We start from the raw sequence: 19,762 nt of genomic DNA on the forward strand, positions 1-19,762 counted from the left end.
TGAAGGATGAACGAGAGATGGAAGGTATCCCGAAACACCCAAGCGACTCAAGCCCCGCGAGACTCCTTCCGCGCGGCGACGCCTATGTTTCTTCTGAAACACCGCTAGGAGATAATAGCGTGCGGGTACAGTCTCCAAAAAGAATATCTCCGATTTGACACGGACGGACTTTCCGAGTGGTATTGCGCAGCACTCTCGGCCGCGAGAGCGGTTTCGGTGAAGCAATGTAAATAAAGAATGTGTCTCTTCCGACGAAAAGAAGAAACGCGAAATCGGAGCGCGCATTTCTCTAATTTGCCTGTCACCCTCCACTCCCCCTTCTCCCCTTTTCACCCTCTCCCTTTTTCTCTCTCTCTCTCTCTCTCTCTCTACCCCCGTCGCCGTGTCTCGTCTCTCCCCCGTCTCTGACTCGTGATTCATTGAAGCGTCGAAACAACACGACCGCGCGTTTGTGAACGATGACGCGCGTGTGTGTCGCCGACGTAAACACCGAAGTGATCTCAATGACGAGGGTATCGATTCGTACGGCTTACGGCGGAAATAGGCCGGAAGTGTAGGGTTTCCTCTTTCTCTTTCTTTTTAATAACAATCCGCGCGATTAAGTTTCCGCGTGCGTAATTTTACACACGCGGGAGGAGGAATCATTTATTTACCGCGCGAATATTCCGCGCGGGACGATGGCAAAATAACGAATTTAAGCTTTTGGTTATAGATTCTCTCAAGTACCGCCGCCGCGCCGTTAAATTCGGGCGATTACTCTAACGCGTGATTACTATAATTCAGGTCACAATTTTTCGAGATAAATAGCGTCATATTTTATAGCGTCATGGCGCTACGAGAGAAGTACGTCTAACTTGATTTTTCTTTATCGATCATTGTAGTCGGTGGAAAAGCTGACAAAAGCATCAAATTAATAAATAAAACTTAAAGAGAATACCTGTTGGTAGTTTATAAAGTATATTTATATACAATTCTTTTTTACGCGTCGAGGATTAAGGACATGGAAGAACTTTGTTTCCGATATTAATATATTTATTGTCGCGATTGATAAATATTGACACAATGTTGATTAATCATCGTTACATCAGTGATTAATCATTATGATACAATTTATATGTGACAAATCGTACAATACAGATATTGTAACCTCTCGAATAGCAATTAGATCTGATAATTACTTTATGCAATCGGCAAAAAATTGGTACATGACGTTCCAAGTCTCACGATCTGCAAAGATGAGGTTTGGAAAATCGTCAACGTCAATTACGACGCGCGGAAGAAACGCAAGGTATACATTCCGCGTCAGAATCATCGCGTAACAAAAGCGTCCGTTCGTTTCTCCAGCCTCCAGTAATTTTCGAAGATAGTCAAAGATCGGTCCGTCGCGACGTCGAACGCGCGATAAATCGACGAGTTCAACGAACGCAACGAGGTCGGTTTTCGGAAGGCAGGTTTGATTTGACGTGCCGGAAGATAACGGAAATCGATTGTCGCTCAGCGATCGTGACGATCGGCAACGAAATTCGCGTTAGCCTCCGACATTGACGGCACCGAGCGTCGGATCGCCGTCGGCGTCGTCTCTTCTCGCATCTCGAAACTCGGAGTAACCGCGAAGCTGGGTCCTTCCTCGTCGTTAAGCCTGTCCCACGCTGTTTATAAATGATCGATGAAAACGATCGAGAGAAAGCGAATCAATCGAATTAATTGAATTACGTTGTACTCTTACAAGGAAATATCTTTACAGAGAAAGTTTTTATAATTGGCGAATTAAAGCTAGAGATTACTCCAATGAGTTCAAGTCTCAATTTATTAGCTGTTATCTCGTTGCATATGTGGTTTTTGGGAAAGTTGCGTGGAAATGAGAGGAAGAAGGATATTTTTTATACAGGAGCGCACGAATATATATATATTAAAAGGAATTCATCACGGATGCGGCGTGCGTCTGCAATTATGTGGACAGAGTACTGTTATAGTTCTGGGTCGTGTAAACGGGGCTTCACACTTCACACCGCGAGATTCTTGCAGGAAGACGGCAGAGCGCTGAACGCTGGCTCTCTGGCGAACGGGTATGCAAAGGAGAAAGAGAAAATAAGAGAACAGAGAGAAGAAGAGAAGAGTAGGCTGAGTAGGTAGAGGTTGAAGAGCCGCCGTGCCGCTCCGCGCCGCGCGTCTCCTACCTTCGGGGGTCCGCGTATCCTCGGCTCGGCACTGGCCGACCAAGCCAGGCCGACGACGAAGCGAGGAATACGGGCTGCGCCACGCTGCCAGGCCGCCCGCCTGCCTGTTCAGCTTGCCTGCCTGCCTGGCTGGCTGGCTGGCTGGCTGGTATGATGGTGGCTGCTGCGACGATGGTGCCGTGTCGACAGTGACGATGGTAGTGGTGGTATGGCGGTATGGCGCGCGGGTAGGTAGGGGAATTACGGGGAACGTGCTTTTAGGCGAGGACGAGCGCCCGTAGTCGTGTCCGAACCGCGGTGACGGGCGGGTTTCTACCTGCTTGCGCGGAGAAAGAGGAGGTGGAGGAGGTGGTGGTGGAGGAGAGGAGGTTTTTTTCCGTGCCTCGTGTCCGCGCTTCGTTTCGCCTCGATGCGCGAGCGGCAAAACCGCATCATCGTCTTCCCGGCACTCCCGGCAGTGCTGCGCGACGTTTCCGAGTGAGTGCCGACTGCCCGCTGCCGTGAGGCACGCTCCGCGACGAACACGTGCGTACAGTGTGCGTCTGCGACGGTGACGGCAACGGCCCTACGCCTATCCGTTTGAAAAATTTTGACGGGCCGTACGTTAAGTCGAGCCGAGTGCGCGTTTGTGCCTCTCGTCTCGTATGGTTCACGAGCCGCTGCCGGATGACAGATCGAGCGCGGGGTGCGGAGAGGTGCGCCTAACCGGAAGTACCGAGGGAGAGGGCACGGCGCGGCACGTAATACCGCGACCCGCGTATGCATCCAGGGCGGCCGCGGCGTGTCGGTAGTTACGGAGGAGGAACAAAGTGTGCCGCCGATCCCGAGAGCGGGGAGCCCAAGTGTAGAGGGATCACGGCGATCGTCGTCGCCCGCACACACGCACGCTCGTACGCACGCACGCACGTACGCATGCACGCATGAAGGTCCCATGGCTACCGGATTGGTAAAGTGGTGGCGAGCAAGGTTCCTCGCTGGCTACAGACCCTTTTCTGGTAATGATCGTTCCTTCCTTTTCGGGGAACGCATGCTGCGATATTGAGACTCTCGGGCCTGAAAAAGGCGAAAGAAACGCACAATGCTAATTCAAGTTACTGCTAATTTCTCTTATTAACAGTTTTCGGATGAACTTTTAATTTTAACGAGCTCTGATTACAGCTAATATAAACAATAAACATGTGAGACCGCGTACACATGATACACACATCTTGTTGACTTTATTTCAGACATTTAAAAACTACGTAGTTACACACGGTTTCTCTCATGTGACGGTGAAATAATATTTAATTAAACTCTCCCTAATTGTTACGAACAATTATAATTTATTAGCTTGATAATCTGTTCGAGAAGCTCATGTGGTATTTGTTTCAAATGATTTGTATAATTATATCTGCCTGCTGTAACTACAATATGCTGTATATCGTGTTTACGAAATGTTTCCTAAATACAATGATAACGCGATTTAACTGTGAACTGTGAAGAACGAGAATGATTATCACACGCAAACGTTTGTCGCAAAACTCGATAAAACCGTCTTAAAGAATTCTGTACACAACGGATTCGCGGAACATATAAATCCCTGAATCAACGTTTAACTTTAATACCATTGAAATTTTGGTTGTTTCAATTTGTTTCGCCTGCCAACGAGATTGATTTTGTTACGATAAGTTTCCTTTTAAGATTAGGTATGCCCGGGATTGAAATACGTATATATACCTGTCGAGATAACCCGAAAGAAAACTGTCATTTATAAGTGAACTACTCTTCAACCCATTTTCTTATCAGGGTACATTCCTAGAAAGCAGATAGAAACGTAAAAAAAAGAAAGCCTTCGAAATTAAATTTTTAGTTACGGCTTAGTCCCGACTCCTTTTTAGTAAGGTAGTCTTGTCGAAGATATGCTTGTTTCCCATTTGCATTCCATTGTATATCTCTTGTTAAGGTTTTAAGCAAATTTCCCTCAGGTCAAAACGACTTTCGGATATACCTGAGAAAAACCAGGCAAGCGGGGTTAAAGAGCGATGGTTGGGGCGGGAGAGAGGGGGAAAGGTTCAACGGAAAAGCAGTGTAGAGAGAAAAAGAATATGATTAGCGCAGCGGTGGCGTTTGAAAGATCAATCATGCTGCCGCAAAAGAATGACCGTCGTCAGCGGTGGATAATGCCAAGATGTTATCGAGGCGGATACCACGTGGTCTTACATCATACTTTTCTTAGCTTTCGGCCTGTGTGTCTATAGTCTATACCTATAAGGTAAACGTACCAGTGGCCGCACACGTCCCAGTCGCCGCACACGACTTTAATGTTTTCAATTTATTAAGCATTTCGTGAAGAATATTGCAAATTTAAAAATTGTGTAGGGATCTACAATATGTTATTGTAATAACAAACAAATTTGAAGTATGATTCTGCACGGATTACCATTTATTTTAAATTGTTTATTCGGTCTCGCACGTCACGGCTGTTCGGATACTGGTACAACCCTGCGAAGTTCGCTAGTCCCAGTAACCGCACATCGCGTAGCACGCTGTTTCTCGATCGATGCAAAGTTGTTACTACGGAATTAATTCTGGTGTTTCGATTAAAAGAAAACAAAATATCGTGTGGAAAACCGATTGATAAGTAAGTACTCATTGTTGATAATATATCTGCAATAAATCTAATGTGCATGCTGAATCTGTGCAACCAGTATCAGAAAAATTGTTTGCTGTTTACATGGAGAGGTTATGTTACGGCTGAATATATTTTGGTTTAAGGCTGCGGTCCACTTGACGCCACAAATGCTTTGAAGCGTTTTTCTTCTCTTTCTTTCTTCATTGAAGGAGGAATGCTTCGAAGCATTTGTAGCATCAAGTGAACCGCAGCCTAAATATCGTATTGTGCGGACACTGGGTGGGACATACCGAGTAAAGGCTGTGCGGACACTGGTACATTTGACCTTTTTATCATTTTCGCGGCATAAATAATAAATGACTGAATATTAAAATAAACATTGCATGTGTTTTAAAAACTAGAAACCCTAAGCTTCAAGATGGTTCAAGTCATTTGTACCAAGCATGCGTTTAAATGGGCTAAATTTGTATCACAATCTGAATTGTGGCTTAAGTGTGCGACCACTGGTACATTTACCTTACGCTTGTCTCCGTAACGCGTCGTTGAAAATAGCGCGGAACGTGCGGTGCGTGCGTTCAGCGACAACAAAATTACTCGAGGCTCCTTCTCATCCACGGTTCTCTAATTCCCCGTCACGATTTCCATGAATCTCAATTACCAGATAAAAAAATTGTTTAAGTTACAATTAACGCCTTTTTTTAATGATTATATAATATAATACATATATGAAGATAAATGTCTTACAAACTTTATTCAATAATTTATATTTTTAATATATATTAATAATTATTATTTCTATTATATTTAGCTTTATGAGATTTGTTTGTAACGATAACGTGAAAGTCTGAAAGCATCTTCAAAGATTGAAATGTACGGAACGGCCCACGAGTCTCAATACAGCAATTGCGTTCTGATATAATTATTAAGATTTAGATTGTAACGCATCTCTTTTTCCGTATTATACATACAGGCATCATTTGAAAAGACAGATTAACGATCGCTCGTCAAGCCGCAACTCGCACGAATATTCGTGAATTTTTCGCGCGTGATGGTAGCGGGTATCGAATGTCGGAGGTGAATTTGCGCACCTCTTACGCATATACATACGTAAAACGCGAAACCGCGTACGCGTCGACCGTCGAGTTGTCGAGTAGGTATCTCTGTCGAGTCCGAGTTTAACAGCCACGTCTATCGCACATCCGCGCTTTGTGCCCGTTAGGTGGGACGAGTTTACGGCCCATTACACAATGGTTGACGATAAAACCGAAGCTCGCGATTCAGGACATAAAAGCCGAAATGCTATTCAAGCCGAGATGCCGGACACGCGGAACGAGATGCGGCTTGACATCGTCCCTTTCACCCTAGAGCTGACGTTGCGTTCCTTATACAATGATCCTGCATTACAAGTTCGATGAAAATGGATAGCGAGCATAGTATACAATACGACATAGTAAAATTCGATCCAGGTGTAGTCTGGAATCTGCTTAGAATCGTACTCGTAATGCGATATCAAGAATCGAAAAATATAGTTTTTACTTCTGCAATTTCTCGCGCTTGCAATTAGATGTTTAACTTTAAATCTGTTCTACAAATTCAAAGTATCGTCGGAAGACAACAGAAAAGAGCTCACGAAAAGCAAGAAATATAGATTAAAATTCCGTACGCGAGGCTCCGTTTTCGAGGAAAAAAAGAAAACTTTGAAAATTGTCGTACCACGTTGTTAGTTCCTGTCTGTTGGAAATCATATTTGATATCGATCGCGAAAGCAAACGCGGGAATTTTTCCATTTTTTTTTACGAGATCCTCGTTCTTTGAAATTGTGAAAATCGGGATTTCACCGCTCGCGCCCGCGCCGGTGAAAGATGCGTAAAACCTCACGGCATTGAGATTCGATGGTTCTGGTTAGAATTCCAGCTGCTTCCCCCCGGTTATACCAGTCACTGAAAGGCTTCCTCCCCGATGGAACGCCGCGCCGCGCCGCGCCGCGCGACTGTCGGCGCGGAGAAGCGTAAAAATACCGTCTGTGCACCAAACACGCCACCGGTCGCGGATGCCGCGGCGCGTGTTAAATGCCGCCTTTTATTCGCTCCTCTGCCTCTCTCGCAGCTCACAGCCCGAGGGCAGAAATCGCGATCGTGCGCGACGGGAAAGCGAGCGGGCGAGCTGGAGAACGGCTTCCCGGATCGCGTTCCCGGCTCGCGCCGCGCCCAATCCCAATCGCGCGTTTGCGCGTCGATATACAATAAAACGATCCCGAGAAATCATTGCTCCGCTTAAGATTTTAAGATAGAAAAGAAAAACGCGACTTGGTTCTCTTGTACGCTACGAGAGAGAGAGGGAGAAAGATACGGTTGCGCAGGTCGAACAAAGTTTCAGCTGCTTGTGCATCCTCGCATAACGAATCTTCCAATTGTTACCTGTTCAGTCGTAGGGACCAATACGGAGGGTAGCGATTCCGAGGAATTGCTCACGGGCGTCCCGACGGCCTGCAACGTTTCGTCACCACCGACGACGGAGTCGCAACCGATTTTAATTTCTCCCGTGGAGTCGCCGCAGGTTGCGCCCGATAGTACGAGCGTACCTGCAGGACCTACCGCTAACGATGAACAGCCTACTTGCGGTACAACGAAACAGCTTAGTTTCGAGGTGAAATATTTTTATTTATATATCTTGGTAGGGAACGAAATGCCGTGTCGCGTATATTAGAAATTTCAAATTAGTTAATTTATACTGTAAAAATTTGTAGTAGTTAGTTTGTTAATACTGTTCAGTAAGATATCTTGCATAAAGATTGCATTGTTCGTTACTTATTTTTAATTCGCGACAAATTTTATTCGTGTAACGATAATTTCTTATTTTGCATTTCTCCTTCATGTTTTGTTTTCACTTTATAATTCACTTTATAATGTTAATTAATTGGCGAAAATCGATAGTTATTATCAGTTAATTTAATGAGAATTCCCAAGAAATTATATAAATAAAAGAGAAATGTACAATGACTGTAACATACTTTCTTAACCGCACGTATTATTTCCATGTTATTAAGACTTTTTTTTTCAACACGCTACAGTTGTGCTATCTGCTATCCGTATAATTATTAGAGTCACGCACCCGAGATTTTTTTCTTTAATCCGAGCGACCTTATTCTCGTTGCAGGAATTCGAGTGCGACGTGTCGGTCGCGGATGGTGACAGGAGGCGGCAGGAGTTCTCCTTCACTCTGTACGACTTCGACGGGCACGGGAAGATCACCAAGGACGACATAGCTGGTTTAGTGACCACCATTTACGACACGCTAGGCGCCTCGATCCAAGTACCGCCGTGCGGCAGTAAGACGATCAAGGTGAAGCTGACGGTGTCGCCGGATCAGCGGGCCAGCAGCAGCAGCAGCCAGGCGCCGCGCAATGCCGCCGGCACCTGCCTAAATGCCACGCAAACGCCACAGGCCGCTACGCTGCCCGGTCACCAGCCCAACCCGTCGTCCTGCTGCCATTTGAAGCACGCCGCCCCGTGCAGCCACGCAACAGCGACGGCCACCGCTACCGCTCGGCATGGCGCGAGCAGAGTTCCTAGAAGGAGAAGAGTAACGCGGTATCGTTGTCAGGTGAGACCTACATTCCTCGTATATGAACCACGTTGCACATGCATATGTGCGCCGGAACTCGGAACCGCGACCGGCCGTTCCGACATCTGAGCCATGCGCGCGATACGCCGCAGTCGAGATGCCAATCGCGACTCTCGGGAAGGTATAAGAACGAAGAGATAAATCCGCTTCCTGCGAGCGTTTTCTCTCGCGAGACTTTTGATGATGATTCACGTAATCGTCAAATTATATTACGAATTACTTTCGAAGCTTTTTACTACTTTTGAGCTTATAAGTAAAACTTATTAATTGCCCCTTTGATACGTAACATAGATGTTGTCTTTACACGTTGAATCAAATACGAGCTTTTTCGTTTTGCGGAAGTAGATCATATACAAACTTTCTTCAACATTTTTGACACAAATAACAAAACATATTTGCGCCCTTTCCCGTTGTTTTATAAGTTATGCGTTTATTTAATAAAGCATTAATAGAGCATTGCGTTGCTCTCGGTACATCATGCTTACGGTTGTTTTACTTTGTTCGTCATTTCGATTTCCATTGCAGACCGAGCGAAAAGAAGTGGAGACCCACAGCGAGGACGACGATGAGAATGCCCGAACGAATCGAGTGCAGCAGGAGGAGCTTCGTAGGAGAGTCGGTCCGGTGCCCCATTTACCATCTCCCTATTCAAATAGCTCGGAGGGTGATGTGAGCGATGATAGTGACACTTCCCCCGCGTTCTCGCCATTAACGCCGCTTCTTACGACGAATCAGAGGAAACGCAGCGGCGCCCTACAAAGGCAACAATTGCTCGAGATTATTCAGGCCAACATGGAAAAAAATAATCTCAGTTTTCACACATCACGGTGAGTTAATTGCGATCAGTTTACAAAATTAAGTTTATATTAAAATTTCGTATATTAACTTTGCTTACACATATGTATAATAAATAACTAAAATTCTTCCTCAAATTAGCAATATTTTAATATTCTCCAATATTATAATTTAATTAAAACCCCTATTCTTTTAATCCAATACACTTTTCTTGTTTATTAAGATTCATAAGGCTATATAATGTTTAAAACAGATAAAATTCTTGAAAGAATCTTGGCTATAGATCGAATCTACTTTTTTGTCTGCAGGAAACGGCACCAAAACGAACAATCGCGCATTCCATCTCATAGTCCCCACGTAGAAAACCCGAATCATAATAATCAGGATTGTCACACATCTCTGGAGCCTCGTCAAACGGCCGCGAACTATCACAAACCAATCCGGGAGAGTACTCATCATTCCGTGTCGTTTCCCAAAACGCCGGTCAAATCGCGGTCGGCGAATCTCAGAAAAACGCGGCACGCGACACCGAGAAACAACGCGACGCATTCCTCTCCTCAGACCTACGCGACGTATTCGCAGATACTGAATCGTAATGTGATCGCTCCGACAACGGTCTACAACGACACGCCGCAGCACACCCCTAGCAGCGGCAATACTCACCGCAACATCGTCAACCTCGTGCCCAACAATAACCAGCAAACGGCTAATCATCAGACGATTACCAACAATCACAACAACTTGCAGCGCAACGACGCGCAATTTGTGAATACGCAACAATGCGGCAGAGCGAGCAAGAAGCATCAGCTGAAGCACGCCACGCGGGAGCAGGATCAAGCCCGAGCAATGGCGCAAGTCGTGCGTTGGCTCGAACGTGAATTCTCGCAGAACGCGGTGGCGGCCACGTCCAGCCGAAGGCACGTCCACGAGCACATACATCATCACTATCATCACTATCACGCCGAGGCCCTGGTTTAATCGGCAACCGCCGAAAGAAGTAAATTCGAGTTTCAAGTTTTTTTTTCAACTTGAAACTCGTCACGATACGATCAAGTAAATTTTAGAAAGAAATTCTCGAGGCGTAATTAGTATCTATTGTTATTTAGAAAAATGGCTTAATATTTTACGTCGCGAATGGTTTTTTTAAATTGTACTATAAGGATTCGATATGGCGCGTTTTATTTCCGAGCTCTCCTATATACATATCGTATCGATTATTTTAGGAAATCGTGTACTATGAATTGTTCATTGAATCTCCATTTTGTCTTCGTGAAGGCAAACCAATTCATACATAATTACATCGTTTGAATATATCTATTTTTAATACGAACACAAATAATGACGCTGTATCATGTATTTTTCATGTAAGCGACTGAGTTTTTCCTCGAGTATCGACAAACGTACAGATGTTTGCGGCGCTCATTAATATAATTTTTTTGGTATGAATTTATAAGCATCGGGATTAAGGCAAAACGCGATTGTTTTCACATCGCAAGTAAAAAATGGCACTGCGATTTGCTCAAAGAAACTTTTGTGGAAGACATGCGCGCTCGATGTAAATTACATGTGTTATTTGCGCAGGTTTTCTTGAGCAAAGAGGTATAGTTACTATAAATCTCAGGCTTACGATATACATAATACATATACCTACATGTCACCCTACGACAATGACGAAACGTCACCCGATTAGGATCGCAGTTTAGTATAATAAAATATGTATACTATATTCGCGATATTCTCCAGACGTGAGAAGCGATACACGGGCTATCGTGCGCTATGAGGCAAAATTACAGTTTTAGACGAAAGGAAGAAGAATGCAGTCGCTCTTTCTTATTCAAGCGCGATAAAACTACGACGGCTACCCATCGCGTTGTACATAGAAATATCCCAAAGAGCATCTTTTCAGTATACAAGCGTTATAATTAAGGGAAACGATCTAGAGTCGTAACAAGTTCGAAACGTAAAGACTTCACTACGAATGTTCCTGTATAATCGAAGAGTTGTTATAATTCTCTTTATCGAACGTAGTATTCTAGAAAATCTCAAACGCGCAATTTCGATAAATAAACGCTTGAATCTCTCATATACAGGGCGTTTCACTTCTATCGGGTCTAGATTTCACTAATGAACATTTCTCTCGGCCACTCCAGACGAAGTTCTTTCCGGCGGAAATATCGGAGCATTGATGAATGAAGAGCGATTTAAAAAAAGTTTAATTAAGTTTTAGAAGAAATTACGTCTTAAGAGAAGAGATAAGTAACAAGCGTTATTCTGCAACTAATCTCTCGTTCGCGAATAAACCTTGATAGAATTTTAACTTCAAGGCTCAGTTCGAAAGATATATGATGTTAAAAATTGAAAGATTGTATGATTAGGGACGATAAAGGGTAACATTTCCGCTATGAAATCTGCCATTGAAGAACGATGCCTTAGCGGTGGTACCCCCTGTATATCTTGCTAGTCCTACATTACGACAAATAAAGCTCTTTCATTATCCGCGAAGTACAATGGATACTTGGAAAGAGAGTGACAATTGAGTTCTTACTAGTGCCTTGTAATTTAGAACTCGTTTTGTACTCGCGAATATTGGTCCCTTTTTTATTTTTGCAAAAACCTCTTCTTTTTCTTCTACTCGTCGCACGATCGAAGACTGTGCCCGGATCTGGGCAATCGGTATTTTTCGGACTGGTCGTTTTCGTCGTTACACCTCGCCGCCAGGAATTTTGATCGTTGAATCGCATGCTATTTATTTACTAACGCGCGAAGGGATACGCGCGTGAACGGAACTATGAAAAATCGACAATACTTCTCAATCGGGTGTCGCAATGAAGAGTATTACGATTACCTTTAGTGATAGCGATCAATATTACTATTAAGGCTAATCTTAAGACTAGATAGTTGACATTGACAGATGTAAGGGTCCTAGATAATTACGTTGCGGGACATGTAATTTTATATATCGACATTTTGTAATCCCCTGTAGATATTTTCTGTAACTTTTTTTTCTATTGATATTTATTAAAACACGTTTTTTATACTATGCCACTCGTATACTTATTTTTGCGTGGACTTATGCGCGACGCGACGCATCATCCCGTGGAAAAATCGTTGGGACTAATTAAAGATTCGCTTGTCCTTTGATCGATAAGAAACTAAAGTGACTGAAAGAGAAATCTAAGTCAAACTCGACGATATTCAAGTTGACGTTAATTTGTGGTTTTTCTCTCTCTCTCTCTCTCTCTCTCCATGAGATTCGCGCCTCGCTGCCGCTTCGAAAGAACGATCACCCGCAATATTTCTGGACGTCACTTTATTATACATACATAACCAAAGGATCTTTGTACAAAACACCTGTGTGTGTGTGTGTGTGTGTCTGCGTGAATTTTCCGACGCCACCGAGACTATCAAGAGAGCTGCGTGAACCGTAGGTGTGAAGTTAATACAATACGTATCTCACCCTCTATTCGATCGTAAAATGCTTATCTTACTCTTACGGTTATCCTACGAGACAAAACAACTTTCGTCGAAATCAGAGGGAAGAAACGCCTCCCCGGGGGGGGAGAGAAGAGAAAAGGAGGACGTTCCTTTTCTACGGGTATATAAAAATTCTCGCTACTTAAGAACGCGCGAATCGCGCCGATTCAGCGAAACTTCGGGTGCAAGTAGAGAAACTTATTTAATTTGCGTTTTGTCGGTCATCATATCGTTCCCACATTTTTAACGGCCATTCTTTTTTCTTTTCAACGCGTATCGTTGATCCTGCCACGCTTCGCAACAGACGGTTACGTTCTATATTCGCGTCTTTAATAAATATGTCTCATTTTGTAATCACATTGTAATCGCAGATAAAATTCGAAAGTAAAATCTCGACGTCTTGGAAGGTAGTTTGAGGATAGGAATAGCCGCAAGACGTTTGCCCTGGTTTGCCCTCCAATTCGCGCATGTGACAGAGTCCTTAATAATGCACGCTTTAATTTATCAATCGTGAGACGCGCCCGTAAAGCTGCAAGCTTATTCCAGCTAAAATTTAAAGGAAAAAAAAGGAAGATACGCGTGTTTGCTTATTCAAAAATTTTTACAATCATGATCGAGAGCGGGGAGGAAAAGGGATCTATCCAACGACGAGAAACCGCGTGAATATGTTTGAGAGCAGGAATATGTACACGTTGTACTCGAGGAGGGGGAGAATTTACCGCCACGAGGACATACAAGTCGAGAACGTAAGAAGACGCGGTGCGAGAAAGATATGATCACTTAGAGTCTTATCGTACGCATATACCACGATCGATATATGTTAACGAATATATATACATCGTACAGTTAGTTTATTTGATTACTTTAGCAAACCAGCATCCGAAGCACTTATATATATATCTAATAAGAGCTAACGTTAAGACACTTAATCGTTACGCGAGTCGAAAAAACGCTCCTCCGTAGCCCCTTGGCATGGTCGCATTTATTAACGTGATTTAAACTCGGTCGTCGAACGGTGTGACGTATCTTCAGACGAGAGCATCGACGACGTAATCATCTCGGCGATCTCTCACGTTTCGTCCATCAGGAGCTATCGGAGAGCGAGCTTGAGATGAAGGTATCGAATATGTGTAAGAAAGAAGAGGATTCCGGCAGGCGAGTTTCCCGGCTAGGCGATGAATTCATTTTTCTCTCTGAATCGGGGGGAAAAAACAATTTCTCGCGCAACGTTGAATTACATTTCGTTAACGCATCTCTTAGAGTCGCACTTAATGAGGTCAGGATGAAGAACGAAGAACGATCTCCAGAAGATGCGTGCAAGCGTCGAACGACGCGTCATCGTCTTCACAGTTTATGCGTTTCCTGATTGCACTTTGCTGACGATCGGCGCTTGTACTTTTCCTCCTTTCTCTCTTTTTGTTCCTTGAAAAGAAGAAAAACGCGTCAAGCATTCCTAAAGCGAAATCGAGTAATAATAAGATGAGCAAACAGTTCTGCGTGTGTGTATTGTTATTAGAATTCTTTACTTAAATTTATACAGTATGCCTTGTATGCGTATATTTCTCAAATACAATGTGCAATGGACCAAGTATGACAGGATTGATATCTTACTCGTGTATGCGTGTCCCATCTCGAGAATTAAAAATTCCACCTTAACCATTTAGTTATAATTATAATCGTATTCTATCATCTTCGTTTTTTTTTCGAGCAGAGGTCGATATGCCTATGTTCTTAGTGTTCTTTCCTTTCTCAAACGACGCCGCGGGGGGGGGGGGGTCACGTGTTTGCACTCAACGTATAAGCGCCCATGATCATCGAGAAATAATAAGCGATTATCGAGAGAATTGCATAAATGAAAAGCGGGTGTCGTGTGATGCGTGCTAAGCGAATTGCAATGTGTGATCGTCCTAATTTCACTCGGAACGCCACGAAGGAAGGTCCCATCGGTAGGTTAACACTCGTATGCACAATTTTGATTATCTAATCGCTTTATGTACACGCTTTACGTCCGGGCGAAATCAAGCAAGAAAACAACAGTACTTTAACGGTTTGATGTATAAAATACACATGTTTACACACATATCCCGACACGGAATCCTAATCAAAAGAAATCTATCCTCGCGGTCGACGACGTATACGGATACTCCGTCGTTAATGCTCGAAGCCGCCGACCTCTTACAACATTATAAATAATCTATCTGCTTCGCAAGATCCTCGTATCTCTACTGTCATAGTGTATAAAAAGAGAAACATACATGTCTCATTACACATTACATGAATCAAATGATACACGTTCTTAACGGTTTCTCCACGGAAAAAAAAATACACTGACACAAGCTTGCGTTCTTCGCAACAAACGTACAGAATATAAAATATGCGCTATATTAAAATATATGTAAATTTATATAAATTTGGCGAAATATATAAATCATAACTGTCTTAATATATGACATTAAATGTACACTTCGTCATTCTATAACCTTCGATGAAAAAAAAGGGAGATTAAAATTAACACGTATATAAATCAAGATTTATACAATTAAAATTCAAGACTTATCGCTCTAAATAAGTATTGTTTCTTTCTCTTCTCCTAAAAATTACGTCTATATAACTAAAATCGTAATAATGTGGCACCACTCTCTCGCTCTCGTTCTCTCTCTCTCTCTCTCAATCTGTTCAATTACGAACCCTGCGATTTTACAACGGGCCGTCGCAAGTGCGAATTGAAAAAACAAACTATAAGCAACGTGCTACTTTCCGCTCGCGAGTCTCTCGCGAATCCTTGACTCGACAAGGAGACAATTCAGGGCACTTCTTTACTCTGCTTGTCTTTATATAGGCGCTGGACCATTTTTACGTGCTATTTTTTTTTTTAACAGCAAGGATTCAGCATAATGTACAGAAATGTATTGTACTTCGAAATCCTTTACCGATCGATCGACCGAGAATTAACTCGGGGGATCGGTAATACTCGGGATTGTTCTCGTTTTTTTATCGACACTATTTTTTTCATTTCTTTGTATCTTACTCTTACGCTCTCTCTTTCTCTCTGTTTTACAGAATACATATAACTCCTACCTCTCCCAGACATGTATATTTGTACATAGTGTATATCATATCCAATGGAAAGTGTACATTAAAATTAACTGAATCACGTACGGTTCACTCACAACATCAAAAATAGACTATTGCAAGAGTGCATTAGTATGTGACACCCTGTAGATTAGTTATTACTCAACTCAAGGTACCGTTCCCACACATTCCGTGACTTTCTTCCCCTGAAGGAGTCTGAGACGTAGACGATATGTACAAATTTTGCATGATATCACAATATCGCTCGCATAAATCTCTGAGTCTCTTTTCCTTAATTTTTATTTTTTACTTTTTTTTCAAATGCGACTTGACGAATCAGAGACACAAGTCGTTGATCCCGTATCATTGGACTATAATATTATCGCAGAACATGATACATTTAAGAATCTTGAGATCCGTACATGTATATATTACATAACAAATTGATTGCAATTTTAAGTGGTGTACCACACGTACATATTGCCTACGATACAGACTCGGCTGTAACTGTAGCATAAAAAAGCAACGCTTAAGTTAATTTTATGCCCGACCGCGTGGTTTCTTCCTTGGTGCTTCCTCAGTCGAAACAACGCCGGTGGTAGCGGCCACACGCTTCGGACGTCCTGCTATTTTACTCGATTGCTGTGTGGCTTGAGCAGAACCTTTAAGTTTAATACATTTTAATAAAAAATATAATTCAAACTTCAGCCAATTAAATAAATCTTTAAATTATTTTAAAGTGCTTTATGAAGTTCTAGTTAAACGGCTAAATTTTTGGCAAAATTTTATTTTCTTAACGAGATATATTTAAAAAAATCGCAGAGATTTTTTTTATGCATAATACAAAACGTTTCGTACCTCCGGGTTTTGTTCTTGGAACCCCTCTGGTGCCATTATTACTTTGCTGCTTGCCGTTCTTCTTTAAATCCAACTTCTTCGTTTCTACATTATTTTTGGTATCCGCTACGGCGGAAACATTGGTGGCGGGACTGACAGTAGTTGTAGTGGTTGTAGTGGTAGCAGCAGTTGCAGGAGCACTAGCAGCAGCAGTAGTAGTAGTGGTGGCAACTGGTGTAGCAGCCGTAGCAGTAGTCACGATAGACGTAGTGGCAGCTGCAGCAGCAGCAGTAACAGTAGTAGTAGTAGTAACAAGATCGTTGTCCAAGCCAGATTTCGTGCTTCTGTTTAGCGCTCTCTCTGCTCTGCTGCTGCCTTTCGCGACAGATTTAGCGATCGCCAATGCTTTGACCGATCGTTTCTTCGAGCGACTCACTTTGGATGCTTTTCGATTTCGATCTGTTTCTTCCTCGTCCGCGTCATCATCCGTAGAACTCGCGACACGCTTAGACTTTTTACGATTCGGCTTCTCGTTGTGCAAGCCTTTTCTTCTCTTCAGCTGCGACTCATCTTTATAAAGCGACAGATCCACTGCAAAAATAGAAATATATTACGGTTATTCACTTCATATGCAATACTGTCATACAGACAATAGACTATAAAATTATTAAACATTTAATTAATACGTGTGTAATATTACGATTACATACGTCCATCGGGATGTTCTTCTGTAACTCGAGGTTTTTCAGATACCCCAGCCTCAACATCGATAGCCCGTTTCAAGATATTTTCTGTACGCAGCAGTTCTATTCTGGTTAACCAGAATTTATGTTTGTCGACCTTGCTTAGGTTCAGATTTGTTAATATACAATCAAAATCTGAAAATTAAATAATAAGATTAAATACATATATAATATAACAGACAAGTGTATAGTATAAATGAAAATGTGACAATACCTATGGTATCATAGAAATCAGGTGAATAGAATTCACCATTGGTTTTATCTTGAGATAGCCAACGTATGCGGATGCGTCTGCTCGATTTGTAGATGTTTTGCATCGCTTGACAAACATAAAAGCTTCCTTCTGCATTTCTCACAGCCAAAAATTCGTTTCTGACAATAAATATTTAACAATTAATTCACACTCACAAATAGATATTAAATCGTTGGAATACTTGTGCAAAATAGAACGCTTACTTATAGAATACGATGAGTTTGTCGTCAGGAGCTTTAGAACCACCAGGAGTTTTGCTGAGATTTTTGACCAGTAAAGCGATCTCCGGCAATGGACTTTGATAGGGCTGGGTTTGAATCCGGTTTCTCTTAGGTTTACTTGCTTCGTCAGTGACTACAGCGGATGCTGCCTTCAAATCTTTCAGTTCTCTAGATTTTCGTTTAGTTGTCTTGGGAGAGGTAGTGACTTTCGCGTCAGGTTTATGTGTACTAGTTACTGTCGCAGCGGCATTATCGCTCGATACTTTCAAACTCTGATTTGTGGGTTTTGCCTTTGGAACTTCGTTCTTCACTTGTGTTTCTTCTGGCTTATGTGGAGATTGTTTTATATGTACAGAAGTATTGACAGTTTTGCCGTCTGATTCCTTTGATCCATTATTTACAGGAATCTTCTTTTCCTCAACCTTATTTTGTGCTGGGGGGCATACCGCTATAAGAATAAACATAATTGCATATAATTATAAGTTTTGCACTTATCTTGTTTTATTCTTTTGTAATATAAGTTTTATAATAGCAGTGCAAAACAAACAATATTAATTTGACAATAAAATCTCAAGTGTTGATTCATTACTAGATACATTCCTTTAATTGTCAAGTAAAAAAATGTTCGATTTACAAGAGAGAGGGAAAGGAATAATGTGTAAAATTACTTACGAGTATTCAGGGGAAACTCCATTAAAGTTGTTAGCACCTGTTCCGATTGCACTTCGCACGGTTGTTCTTGAGCAGGAGTCTCAGGACTTAGATTGTTGTTCCTGTTGGACTCATTTTGCTTAACAACAGCAGGCACATCTTGCTCGGTTTCGGTTTTCGTAATCTCGACACCGTTCGGAATCAGCTTCTCAGCCTCCGGTTCCTTCTCCATGTTACTTCCGATGTATGGCGGGGTCTGGTATACCGAGGGTCTGTGATCCTGCACCAGACTGAGCGGCTGACTGGGTGGCTGTAGCGTGACATAGCTCAGTCCACTGCCGGTCAGGGGCTTCATCGATCCCGACTCTGATCCTGGTACCACTTTCTGTGCCATGGCATTTATAGGGAGCATGGAGCGGCTGGTAGAATACAGCGACGTATCTAGACAGATACATTGATTTTAGGACAGATGCGCTCACTCTCAATCGCTGGAGTAATTTTGTCAAATTTACACGCATAAAATCGAACAAAACAACAAGTGGGCGATTAAATAATCTTTCGCAATTAACTTGTTTACATTAGATTATATTTCGGTGACGTGCCGTTGACTTATGTACAGTTAACAAACTATATTTTTATTGTGATGTTCCTCGAAATGCGGAGTCAAGTTACGCGCGACGACGTTATTCGGACAATTACTGTTTGCGTTCGACGATTACTCCGCTAATTAAGCCGAAATACGCCGCAAGTCTCGTATCTATTGCTATTCCCGAACACATCGGAGCAATTAAGAAAACAAGAAAAAAAGTCACATGATAATACAAAGTTTATATAACACAATTATCATCGCGAGTACATTACGGGCACTTTTCTGTACTCCTACAGCGATCCGGGTACCTTACCACGGACGTAATCCGGCGGTGAAAAAAAAAATGGAAACGCGTTTGTTTCCGTTAATAGTCGAAGAGTGCGAGGCAGGGAGGAAAACGTAGGGAGAGCGAAAGCGAGAACGCGAACGAAAGCGAGCGAAAGAGAAAGGGAAGGATAGAAAGAGAGAGAGAGGCGAGCGCGAGGAAGCGGGCGCATGGCGAAAAGCGGCGAGAAAATCGCGAAAGGCGGGATACGCGGCGCGAGTGGACACGGGGGGGGGCGGGCGGGGAGCGCGCGGGGGGAGGAAGAGGGGGTAATTAAAGGAGTAAACATAAACACGGGCGAATTTTCGCCGCGGGGACGCAGCTGGCGGGACGGAACGCGCGTGCGGCGCGGCGCGATCAAGCGCGATCGCAACCGCGGCTCGGCTCGGC

At 43.0% G+C, this 19,762-nt stretch overlaps 2 protein-coding genes across 2 annotated transcripts; one reads left to right on the forward strand and one right to left on the reverse strand.

Moving 5' to 3' along the window:
* Positions 1-2,855: 2,855 nt before the first annotated feature.
* On the forward strand, positions 2,856-12,247 carry LOC112455243 (protein naked cuticle homolog 2). Its single transcript, XM_025017043.1, has 5 exons — positions 2,856-3,172; positions 7,214-7,434; positions 7,945-8,391; positions 8,938-9,239; positions 9,516-12,247. Exons 1-5 carry the CDS (start codon positions 3,109-3,111, stop codon positions 10,183-10,185), a joined length of 1,704 nt encoding a protein of 567 aa, XP_024872811.1. The 5' UTR covers positions 2,856-3,108; the 3' UTR covers positions 10,186-12,247.
* A 1,938-nt stretch (positions 12,248-14,185) lies between these two features.
* On the reverse strand, positions 14,186-19,559 carry LOC112455242. Its single transcript, XM_025017042.1, has 7 exons — positions 19,361-19,559; positions 18,480-18,899; positions 17,790-18,255; positions 17,548-17,705; positions 17,301-17,468; positions 16,612-17,181; positions 14,186-16,415 (listed from the first exon to the last, which is right to left on the reverse strand). The coding sequence occupies exons 1-7, from the start codon at positions 19,542-19,544 to the stop codon at positions 16,294-16,296; spliced, it is 2,088 nt and encodes a 695-aa protein (XP_024872810.1). The 5' UTR covers positions 19,545-19,559; the 3' UTR covers positions 14,186-16,293.
* Positions 19,560-19,762: the final 203 nt, after the last annotated feature.

This window comes from Temnothorax curvispinosus, unplaced genomic scaffold, assembly GCF_003070985.1.
Source record: "Temnothorax curvispinosus isolate PA1 unplaced genomic scaffold, ASM307098v1 QBEX01005936.1, whole genome shotgun sequence".
NCBI lineage: Eukaryota > Metazoa > Arthropoda > Insecta > Hymenoptera > Formicidae > Temnothorax > Temnothorax curvispinosus.